At 45.8% G+C, this 12,768-nt stretch overlaps 1 protein-coding gene across 1 annotated transcript; it reads right to left on the bottom strand.

The window, feature by feature from the left end:
• Nucleotides 1–10,311: 10,311 nt before the first annotated feature.
• LOC121502747 (uncharacterized) lies at nt 10,312–11,493 on the bottom strand. Its single transcript, XM_041776457.1, has one exon. The coding sequence runs from the start codon at nt 11,491–11,493 to the stop codon at nt 10,312–10,314; it is 1,182 nt and encodes a 393-aa protein (XP_041632391.1).
• Between the last annotated feature and the right edge of the window lie 1,275 nt (nt 11,494–12,768).

Genomic DNA, 12,768 nt, shown 5'->3' with positions numbered 1-12,768 from the left:
GTGGTCACGTGACCCAACGCCGCATAAGTGCGAGCGAGAGGGAACATACGATCGAGCAAAGAACAACCCCCGAAAATAGGCGCGCGCCACAAGAAAGAGCGAGGGCCAAGGAGTACCGAAACTTTGAGAAGCGAAGACGGGGTTGCAAAACTTGCAAAGGTGCGTCCCAATGTTTCACTCTTGCGGACGTGGCGAACTCGATCAGAAGTGCGAGCGGAAAATACAGTGAGCATCGAGTGATCGAGCATCGAGTGATCCAACCCGAGACCAGCAGGCGGGTTCTCGACGAGGAAGTCCCAAATGACCAAGGAGACCACCAGAAGGGATGCGCTGCAGCCAGTGGCCAGCGAGAGCCAGCTTCGACGCGCGAGGCCAACAGCGGCGGCGATCAGGAGCGCCCAATTTCAGCCACCTGCTGACGACTTTGGAGATCAACCAGGAGATCTCGGAGAGCGTGTGCCCGGCCCAGAACCAGCCTCGATGCGGCGTCACCCAAAGTAGGCTAGAAATTGAAAAATTACATAACCATGACCTAACCTAACCCAGCACAGAGCAAGAAAACCATGAACTAAGAAATAAAAGGAACAAAACGCAAAACGAAGCAAACTGAAAACTTAATAATAAAACCTATTTGTACATATCTGAACACAAACTTGCCGCTGCCATGTTTTCCTTCGACTTCTTGGATTTTTGAGAAAGGGGTGGACCAAATTTTAAATAAATATTTCTCATGGATTTAAAAAACGGCGCATCATCGCTCCTAAATAGATTCGGGCAATTAAAAACAATTCAAGTCTTTGCTGTCATTGCCTGGCTACACTGGGAAAAATAAAGTGAAACTCAGTTTCCAAACAAATTGAATATATTTTATTTTTATAAAATCCCAGGCATCAGCGGCCGCTTTTAGAGCATTCGAACCGACCACACTGAGAGAAACAAGTCAATAAAATACACCAATAAATATTCTTCGACTATTTTTCTTGCGCTCCTTGGGGAAATATAATAAAAGCTGGCCGCGTAGAAATCCATGTACTTCGCGCTTGTTCAGGGCCAGGCTTAGCCGGCCGAAATATTTCAAGCGGCAGCGAGTGCTCACGTCGGCCGTAGATTTTGCCACCTCGATGCCTAGATTCTAGGCCATAAATTCTGCCATAGAAATAGGTGTTTCCCATAATCGATCCCCTCTCTCGGTCTTCTCGTAGCGAATGCTATGAGCCAGGCCTTTTCCGCTCTTCTGCCAATAATACCGAATCAATCGCTTTTCTTACTCAGTATCCCAGTGGCTGACACTCTAGATCTCACGTCAGCCAACCGATTTTCGTCCAAGACCTTTTTGACCCATATCTTTACAAATATTTTCGGTAAAGAGACTCTGGACGTGACTGAGTATATCCCAGCCGTCGAGACTTCTTTACACCATGTTGACATCTCAATGATTTCCCTACAAATAGCTCACCGGTGTAGCTGGGCTATACTACCTGCATTTTGCTTGTTTGTACTGCTGTCAATGCCGTTTTTCCGAACTGCCTACCACACCACTCAATAAGTTCCCGGCCTGACATATACGGGGCAGTAGTAACCAAACATCGATATTTTTTATTGATAGTGTCTTTTATCATAAGCTTTGTGTACAAATTTTACAACTCTGCGACCACGTGTTTTCAAGTTATAAATTTTAAAGTGAAACAACCTCTGAGTTTTTCTACAATATGGAAAAAAAAAAGAATTTCGTGTCCTCATTAAACACTGTTTTTTGATTGGAAAAAATACGGTAGAAGCCAAAATTTGGCTTGATAAGCATTACCCGGACTCTTCTCCAGGAAAATCAACCATCAAGGACTGGTACAATGAATTTAAACGTGGTCGTGTGGACACCGAAGACGCTGACCCTAGCGGTCGCCCAAAAACAGCAGTTACGCCAGAAAATATCGCCAAAATCCGAAAAATTGTATTGGCCAAACGCAAATTTAAATTAAAAGAGATAGCTAATGCATCAAAGATATCAGAAGGCAGTGTGTTCGCGATATTCCATGAATATTTGGATATGAGAAAGCTCTGCTCAAAGCGGGTGCCGCGATTGCTAACACCGGACCAAAAGCAACAACGCATTGATGATTCCGAGACGTTTTTAAGCATGTTGAAGCGCAATGGGACCGATTTTTATCGCCGTTACGTAACAATGGACGAAACATGGATACACTACTATACTCCAGAATCCAGTCAACAGTCTTCTGAGTGGGTGGTATTTGGTGAAAGCCGTCCGAAGCGTCCCAAAACACAAATATCGGCGGGTAAGGTTATGGCGTCCGTATTTTGGGATGCATATGAGATTTTGTTTATAGACTACCTGGAGAAAGGTAAAACAATCAACAGCGAATATTATATAAAGCTGCTGGATCTACTGGACCAAGCTATCAAGAAAAAAAACGTCCACATATGGCAAAGAAGAAACCGCTGTTTCACTGGATAATGCACTGTGCCACAAGTCTGTGGCAACAATGATGAAATTGAGCGAATTGAGATTCGAACTACTGCCGACCGCACCCTATTCTCCAGATTTGGCCCCCAGCGACTACTGGCTTTTTTCAGATCTCAAAAAGCACCTCCAAGGCAAGAGATATCGAAAAAATGAGGAGGCGATTGCCGATACTGAGGCCTATTTTGAGGGCAAAAGTTCAGCCTTCTCCTAAAATGGCATCGAAAGGTTGGAGAAGCGCTGGACTGAGTGTGTAGCCGTAGATGAAAACTAAATTGATGAATAAAACTAAATTTTCAGAAAAAAATGTGTTTTTCCTTCTTAGGCCGGGAACTTATTGAGCGGTGTGGTACCTTTGTGTTCTTGCTGTCCCTTGCGACCCTTTGACCGTCCGGTAGTGGCTTCTTCAGCCGATAGATGCTGAAAACGCTTATTGAGGGCACTAACGCAATCCGACCACAACGGAATTTTTTGATAATCTAAATTCTCTTCCCACCTAGAGCGAGTCTTTTCGTCAACCTTCGACATAACTATATGAATCAAAAGTGCGTTTGCAATAACCTTTTCATCACCAACAGACAATAGGGACTCATAAATTGCAGATACGGTATCAATTAGTGACCTCAATGCACTAGCTGAAGGGCTTTGTATAGCCTGCAGTTCGAAAAGTTGAGATATTCCGTCGAAGAAAATAAGGCACTCATTATCATAAACTTGTTTCAGTGCATCAAGCGCTTTCGCATAATTCTGATCCGTCACCTGAAAGGCCTTAACAGTACCGAGAGCTTCGCCTTCTAAACAACATAATAGATGATTAAATTTTTCAACGTTGCTTAGCGATGGGTCACAATCTATTATGCTTGAAAACAATCCAATAAAGTTTTTGAATTCAGAATACTTCCCACTAAATTTGGGCAACTGCATTCGCGGCAAGTGACGTGTATGCGATGTAGTTGTATTCAAAACTGACTCGTTTAAATTATTAGGCGGGGTTGGGCCTTTTAAAGACAACAACAATGCTTTGGTTACCACGCACAAATCTTCGAGGTCGGCTCGCGATGATAATTCCGAATCGATATCCTCCACTTGCAATTGTAAAGAAAAAGCTCGATCTATATACGTGTCTAAAATACTCAACCGACAATCCAATTGCGTAGGGTTTGAAGAAATCTTTTTAGTTTTAATAGCTTGCGCTAGACGATTGATATCTGCCTTAACTGACTTTAATTTTCTCATAATACCTTCCGCATCGACTTCTTCAACAACAGAAGTATTGCTGTCAGAACCTCCACGTCTTCGAGTCATTTTCCGATAATTTATTTATTGAGTTTTAACGATGTTGTAATTTCCGAAAAGTTCCACTCTTACTCAAACCAAAGAGTCCCGCTTCACTCAGACTCAGTCCACTCGGAATTATATTACACAAACCAACTCAAACGGTTCGACCTTTTGAGTGACTTCCAATTAATTGAGCGCAATGAGCGAAACAACTGTATGAGCGCTGGCTTAGCTGAGCGGCGACCAAGAAAACTAACACGACTGTACCGACAAATGCAGCCGCACAAAACGAAGTTGGGCACAACGAAAAGTCGAGAAAACGTACGGTAAATTCTTGTACTTTATGCACTTTATTCTTCTGTCTGCTGCTGCTTCCAAATTAGCGGTACTATGTATGTGTATGTGTGCGAGATACGAAAATCATGCGCGAGTTCTTTTTTATTTTTCAGAATTATTACCTTATTTGTTTGATGCGACTTATTATAATAAGGGCGCATATTACAATTCAAACCACTTCAGCGTTGACTCCAAACAATCCAGCGATGCGGGCTTTAAATCCAGATTTTATTGCCCGGCGTCCAGAAATCGACTCCAACTAAAGTATCCAACGTTCTGCTTCCAATGGCTCCAACGATATGGCTCCAAATGTCCAGCGATGGGGATCCAAATGTCCACCCGGGGGCGCCAAAATGTTCGCCCACTTGCGAACTGGCCGGTACGGCAAATTATGTTTCAAATAAAAATTTCGCATTCGACCTTCATCGAGTGCAGACGTGCTTACGGACGACCGCTACGCGGGGTTTATTCTCGAAGTGTTTTTTCATGGTGAAAAAGTAAATTCGGAACTCTAAACTACGTACTGTCAGCTAGGCCAAGCCCTACAGTGCGTATGACATACGGACACTAGTGCGTGAGACGTGTTTTTGAGCTGCAAAGTTCATTTATATGGTGCCACGCGTAACAAGCTCAAAATAATGAGCGGCGATCAAAAGAATGAGCGTAGAACCTCTGTAAACCAAAGAAACGGTGTTTTCTCTTATTTCTCAACTCGCGATATCGAAGCAGAAAAAACGTCTACCAAGCCCAACCCGGCTCTACTGACCGCCGACGGCACGAGAGCGCGCTCTTGCTCTCCCGCCCTACTTATTCCAGCTCCTACATCTTGGAGCTCCCAATGCCAAACCCCACCACAAGCGGCTTCGATGGAAGACGCACCAACAACAAGCAGAGCTGCAATTTCTGCAAACGCATCAAAAGCAACAGCAACAACTAAACCAAATACTAATATTGCGAAATCGGTGCCAACGGCCGCAGCGCAAAATGCAATGGTAACAAAAACCGTGAGCTCCGATAAGCAACAAGCGGTTCTGGCCATACAGACTGGCATGGATCGCTACATCCAAATTAAGCGTAAGCTTAGCCCCAATAACACGGTTGGTAACAAGCCTAAGATCAACCGTGTCACCAAAAGCTACGACCCAAACAACACCAACAAATTTTCTCCGCTAGCAGCTGGTGAGAATAATGAAGCAGAGCTGGAGCAGGAGACTCAAAAACAGCCAAAGCCCCCACCTATATATATAAGGGAGAAAAGTTCAAACGCCCTGGTCAACAAAATTGTTGCGGTGGTCGGGGACGGAAACTTTCATGTTGTTCCAATTATTAAAGGGAACATCTGCGAAACCAAAGTTCAAACCAAAACAGAAGAACACTTTCGAGCTGTGTCCAATTACCTGCAGGAAGCAAAAAAGAGCTTTTACACCTACCAACTAAAAAGCAGCAAGGGACTGCAAGTAGTGCTGAAAGGAATTGAACCAGATGTCGCCCCCTCCGAGATACTAGAAGCCCTGAAAGGCAAGGGTTTCTTTGCCAAGAATGTTAGCAACATTATCAACAAAAACAAAAAGCCGCAACCTCTTTTCAAAGTCGAACTTGAGCCAGACAGTAAAGCCCTAAAGAAGAACGAAGTTCACCCGATCTACAAGTTGCAGTTCCTACTGCATCGAAGAATCACCGTGGAAGAACCTCACAAACGCAACGGTCCTGTGCAATGCACAAATTGCCAGGAGTATGGTCATACAAGGACATACTGCACCCTTCGGTCAGTCTGCGTAGTCTGTGGAGACTTCCACAACTCCGCACACTGCCCTGCGAACAAAGAAGACCCCAACACGAAAAAAGTGGGAAACTGCGGAGGAAACCATACAGCTAACTACAGAGGCTGTGAGGTCTACAAGGAGCTGAAGAGTCGCATGCGAAGGGCGACAGCTACACGCCAACAAAATACACAAAATGTGTATTTTAATTCAAAAACTACTCCAGATGTATTTTTTGCCAAAGCAGCCAGATCTTCTTTTGGTCCGCTAAATGCCCCCACGGGCATCTCCTACGCCGAAGCTCTACGGACAGGTATGCAAAATCCACTCCCCTCAAACTCAGTAAATGCTCAGCAGGCCCCAGAGCAGCCACGAAACAACATGGAATCCATGATGGTGACCATGCAACAAAGCATGATGGAACTCATGTCATTTATGAAAACGACCATGCAAACGCTCGTCCAGAATCAGAATATGGTGATACAGCTGCTCGTAGCACAACAGTCAAAATAATCAATGTCCAATCTACGTATATCCACGTGGAATGCCAATGGCGTCTCACGGCATAAACTTGAACTAACACAATTTCTAAACGAAAACCAAATCGACGCCATGCTACTGGTTGAAACGCACCTCACAAGCAGATACAACTTTCATATAAGAGGTTATACCTTCTACCGCACAGATCATCCAGATGGTAAAGCCCACGGCGGGACCGGCATCCTTATCAGAGAACGCATCAAACACCACTTCCACCAAAGGTTTGCAACAAATTACCTGCAAGCTACGTCCATAAAAGTGCAGTCAGGTAACGGCAACCTTTGCATTGCTGCTGTCTACTGCCCACCTCGCTTTGCAATCTCTGAAGGTCAATTCATGGATTTTTACAACTCACTTGGAGATCGATTTATAGCTGCAGGAGATTACAACGCCAAGCATACGCATTGGGGATCCCGCCTCGTGAGCCCCAAGGGAAGACAACTGTACAACGCTCTCATCAATGTGAGAAATAAGCTGGACTACGTTTCCCCTGGTAGCCCCACATATTGGCCAGCAGACCCCAGAAAGATACCCGACCTAATTGACTTCGCGGTGACAAAAAACATCCCACGAAATTTAATAAACGCCAAGGCCCTTCCAGACCTTTCTTCAGATCACTCGCCGCTGTTGATAACCCTCCTTCAAAGCCCAGAAACTACGGATCGCCCCTATAGGCTGACGTCGCACAGAACCAATTGGATGAAATACAAAAAGTATGTGAGTTCCCACATTGAGCTAGCCCCCCAGCTCAATACTGAAACCGACATCGACTCCTCCACCTCCGCACTGGAAGAGGTACTTGTGACTGCAGCCAGAATCTCAACACCACAACAGACGGATGTGCAAAAAATCAAATTCAAAACGAACCAGCAAATTGAACAGCTTATCCAAGAAAAGAGGCGTCTGCGACGGGCGTGGCAAACCAATAGATCGCCATGCACAAAGCAACGTCTAAATGAAGCCACACGCAAACTAAGCCGGGCCCTGAAGCAAGATGCCGAAAAAGCACAATTAAGATATATTGAAAAACTCTCGCCAACCAGCACAAAGCATCCCTTATGGAGAGCTCACCCAAATTTAAGCTCACCGGCTGAAACCATCACCCCGATAAGAATGTCATCTGGTTGCTGGGCCCGCAGCGACAAAGACAGAGCCGAAACTTTTGCCTCACATCTCCAGGGCGTTTTCCAGCCGAACCCTGCTGCAAATCCATTTGATCTACCGCAAATCCACACTGAAACGGAATCTACTCCAGCATCATTTCGTCCGAACGAGATATCGAAGGTCATCAGGGAACTGAAGCCGAAAAAGGCTCCCGGCGTTGACCTAATAACTCAAAAAATGATAATTGAACTTCCGAATTGTGCTATTGAGGTCATCTGTAAAATCTTCAATGGGATCATAAGTCTCGGCCATTACCCAACAAAATGGAAAAAATCTATAATTATAATGATACCGAAGCCCGGAAAAGACCACACGATTCCGTCATCTTACCGACCAATAAGTCTACTATCATGCTTGTCCAAATTATTTGAAAAATGCCTACTAAAGCGCATAATCCCTTATCTGGGAGCTCACAACATTATCCCAGCTCATCAATTTGGCTTCAGAGAAAAACATGGAACTATCGAGCAAGTTAACAGAATAACATCAGAAATTCGCACAGCCTTCGAGCATCGAGAATATTGCAGCGCGATATTTCTCGACGTTTCTCAAGCATTCGACCGCGTCTGGCTCAACGGTCTCATGCACAAAATAAAAACACTCTTGCCGGTATACACACACAAATTACTTGAGTCGTATCTCTACAACAGAGTCTTCGCAGTGAGGTGCAACGCAACAACATCCGGCACCTATTCAATCGAAGCTGGAGTCCCACAAGGAAGTGCACTTGGGCCTACCCTATTTGTTCTATACACAGCGGATATCCCCACAAGCGACCAGCTAACATTATCCACTTTCGCTGATGACACTGCGATCCTCAGCCGTTCCAGATGCCCAGTCCGTGCAACAGCCCAGCTCGCCAACCACCTCAAGGTAGTCGAGAAGTGGCTATCTGATTGGCGTATTAAAATAAATGAACAAAAGTGTAAGCACATAACGTTCACCCTCAACAGACAAACATGCCCCCCGCTCTACCTGAACAGCACACTGATCCCCGAAGTCAACGTGGTAACGTACCTGGGCGTCCACCTGGACAGACGCCTAACATGGCGAAGACATATTGAATGCAAGAAACTTCATCTAAAACTAAAAGCCAGCAGCCTCCACTGGCTCATAAACTCCCGATCGCCCCTGTGTCTGGACTACAAGGTCCTGCTCTACAACTCCACACTAAAGCCAATATGGACGTATGGCTCCCAGCTCTGGGGGAACGCGTGCAGTACCAATCTAGACATCATACAGCGCGCCCAATCAAAAATCCTGAGAACTATCACTGGGGCACCATGGTATATTCGCAACGAAAACATCCACAGGGATCTCGGCATTCCTGCAGTTAAGAACAAAATAGAAAAACAAAAAGCGTCCTACAAGGAAAAACTCTCCACCCATCCAAATCCTTTAGCAAGGGACTTGATAAAAGTTTCCAGAAGAAGCCGCCTACTACGTAACGACCATCCAACCCAGCCATAATTATTCAGGGCCATTTACTCTGTACCAGTCTCATGACTGCTAGTTAGGTAGTATTGTAAGATTTGATACACTTATTGTTAGTCTCATAAATGAGAAGATTCAATAAATAAAAGCAAAGCCTAAAAAAAAAAAATAAAAAAATAAAAATAAAAATTAAAATGCGGACACAAAGATGGGCTTCTCAACGCTTTCGATTCCAGATTGCGAGTGATTTCACAGTTTATTAAAGCTCCTTCTTGGGCTGTTTGATTTACAAAATAATGGGTTCTTGAGTGAATGAGTAAGAGAGAGGGAGAGAGCTTTTTCGCTATATGAGCATGCAAGCTCAGCTCTATGATCTTAGGTACTAAATGTAAACATTGGGTTTCAAAGATAAGCTGCCACTGAATTGCCTGAACAGTGGGTATGTCTTCTTAGAGTATGTTAGTCTGCATGACTCTTTGTAGGCTTTGTTCAGAATATTTGTGAAGTCCTCAACTTCCTTATCTATTCTCTCCGGGGTGGATCGGGTCTTGATCCTTCTGTCCTTGACCTTTGACTGTACAATCTTTCCGAATTTGTCCCAGTCAGTGTTTCGAGGGTTTCGCTTTGGCGCCGTTTCACATACCGGCATCACGATTTCGAAGAATATGTACCTGTGGTATGAAAACGAGGGTTGTGTAGAGACTCTCCAATTTCTTACCTTATAATCGCTATGCTCCATTTGGAGGGTTATGTCTAGGACTTCTTCCCAGCCCTGAAATCCTTCCGTACTTGGAAAGATGAAGGTGGGCGTGTTTCCCTTGTTACAAATATTGACGTCACGACATATAATACTATCGAAGAGAGACTCACCCCTTTCGTTTGTCTCCTTACTTCCCCACAGTGTGTGCCTTGCGTTGGCATCGCACCCGAGGATGAGCGTCGTCTTAGTCTCCTCGGCCCACTGCATCACCCTATTAACCGCTTCAGGTGGTGCAGGTTCGTCGTGGGCCATGTAACCGGAGGCTATTAGTATGGCTGTCCCATCCGCAGCCTTGAATCTTGCCACTGCTAGATCTAAGTTGCTGAGATTGGGGTAGAGAAGAGCATTAAGGTTGTTTTTAATGATTATACCCGCCCTCGGCCTACCTGTCGAGTTTGTGTACAATGTTGTGTATCCCTTTATGACCATGCCAGAGATTTGTCCGTCCCTCGTCCATGGCTCTTGTATAAGGCCGATCTCGATGTCCCTCTCCCGGAGAAGGACCCCCAGATTAGCTGAAGCGTGGGAGCTGCGCTTCAGGTTTATCTGAACGACCGTCGGCATTAGATCGGGGTGGTTTTGGCGGTGCTGTCGTCGATCGCCAAATCGTCCAGCAGCTTATTGACGTCCTCTACTTCATCTTCCCGGATGTCGTCCGGTTCGTCTAGGAAGACCTTCACCTTGGCTTTCCTGATGCCGTACCGGACCTTGTTGTCTGCTGCCTTCAGCTGTTCTAGGCAGCGCTTGTTAATTAAGAACAGATATGGCTGGCTGGACTTCATTTCTCGGTCAGCTCTGAGAATGGCCCAGTCCTCCATGTGGACTCCCTTATTCATTGCTCGCTGAGTCTTGAGCACCCTTTCATGGCTAGACAGCCCCTTGGGCAACCAGGTGCGAGCTCTGGGTCTCCTTGGGATGTCCTTGGCGGGGACTAGCTTTATGCTAATCCCCTTCCATGCTTTGCTTAGTCTGGCAACGCAATCCGCCAGGAAGTCCCGCGAAAACTCGTCGTCGCACCTGATTACCCGGTGCCCCCTAACCATGTCTGAGGAGTCAAAGGAGGGTGACTGGCCCGTTGGCTCGGACAGTAATTTGTCGGTTACCATCTCCGCCAACTGGGTCTCGACCTCCTCCCATTTCTCCATCAGAAGGCGCCCATCGTCGTTGAGCTCGTTTATAAGTGCCATTGCGAGGCTGTCTCTGGTCACCTCGCTGAACTTTTTCGCCGGTTTGACGAAGGTGGTCGGCCTCGGTGCTCCCTTAGCGTCCTTGGCTCTCTTTGGAGCGCTCTCGCTCACCTCTTGTGAGCGGTTGCGCTTTGCTTGAGGAGGCAAAGACGTGTCTGGGTGCTCCTTCTTGTAGCGCTCGTATTCCTTGATCACTGCTAGAAATCTGGCTTTGTCTGCAGCGTCGCGCGGGTCGGCTTTGCCCTCCTTTTCATTCCTCACTATTTTGGCGAGGATGAAATGGGCCTTGCTTGCCTGCGCCTTTCGTTGTTGGTGGGTCCACGGTTTTGTCTTCCCGTGTTCGCCGGTCGCTTTGGCTTGGCTTGCCGCCGCTTTAGTGTGCTTTGGTTGTGTCGTTTGAGGTGTGCTTGTCTTTACACCTCCCTCTGTATTGGACGGAGCTAGCGTCTCGTCGTCTGAGCGCAGTAGCTCCTCCTCGTCCAATTCGCTTTCCGTCGATTTGTGATGGGGTTTTACCTCCCCCACGAGGTCCAAAGCGGATTTTTTTGTTGTGCTCATTTTCATAAACGCCCGCGTTGCTCGGCATTGAAGGAAGGTCGACCGTGGCTTCGCCCCTAAGCCACGGCAAGGCTCGTTCCGACCCAGGGTTGCCCGGCCCTGGGAAGGATCTGTTCGAACACAGCTGGTTTAACCCCTCAGCTGCGAACCTTATAGTCAGTGGGCACGGGTCGCTTTACACGCCTGACTTGAGGGGAGGTAGTTTTAAGACTTGCCCATGTCTCGGTAAGGATTGGGAGGCAAAGGATTATTAGGTGAGGGATTCACTGGAGGTGCCGCTCGCATTGGCCGTACCGCAGTACGTTTCCAGGAGGTACCACGCGGAGGACCTTCTCTGAGGAGAAGGTGGTGTCTATCAAACCGATATTCACCTACGAGTCGACTTGGTGTACCATTAGAGCCAAGGAATATTCATCAACAGTTGCCCTGTTGACTTTGCCTTGGATTGGTACACCCATACCACCCTTCGCTGCATATACTGAAGCAATCGTGGCTTGCAGCCAGCCATACACACGTATCTGTCTCTAAAGCCCACTCCACTACTTATGCCACGGGAAGGTAATCGAAGTTGTTGAATGTGTATTAATGTGCTTTTGTAGACCGCATCTAGATGCAGCTCTAACGAAAGTATTTGGTCTCATACGTTGGGCGCCAGAAAATATTATTATTCTTAATTTAAAAACATTATAATAAATTGTAAATGTAACGATCGTGGGCAGTTGTTCCAACCTAGAGGGGGCGCACGCGTTTTGACCCGGCTGGGGCTCGTCGGCTATAGGGTGGTATTCTTGCCCTCCTAGGCTTCGCCCCATTTTCGAATAATAATTTTCAAATAATGCGTGCTACGACGAAAAATCCTTAGAACCAAACACTAACACATACACTGGGAAAAATTACTTGTAAATACACTCAACGGTAATTTGGCTCACTCCTGACGGAATTGGAGTGGCTTCACCCTCCCTTCCTTGGCCATCACTCTCTAGCTCTCGTCCGATGGCCCCTTTTTAAAACCTATCTAAGGCATCCCCAACGAGAATCAGCTAGCTGAAGGCAAAACAAAGAATATTAGAACATTATAAAATTTATTCCCTTAAAAATAAACATTTAAATGAGTTTTGAATATTAAAATCTTACAAGACATTGGCTGCGAAATTTCCCTTTAAATTAAAATTCTTAAACATTAGGCTGTATGGTATTATTTGAGACTAGCAATAAAAAGTTACCTAAAAAAATATTTTTTCTCTTATTTGCCTGCATTGGTTGCTGGGCTTAAAA

This window comes from Drosophila kikkawai, chromosome 3L, assembly GCF_030179895.1.
Source record: "Drosophila kikkawai strain 14028-0561.14 chromosome 3L, DkikHiC1v2, whole genome shotgun sequence".
NCBI classification, from domain to species: domain Eukaryota; kingdom Metazoa; phylum Arthropoda; class Insecta; order Diptera; family Drosophilidae; genus Drosophila; species Drosophila kikkawai.
The sequence above is the reverse complement of the archived record's forward strand: the minus strand, read 5'-3'. Positions and strand labels throughout refer to the sequence as shown.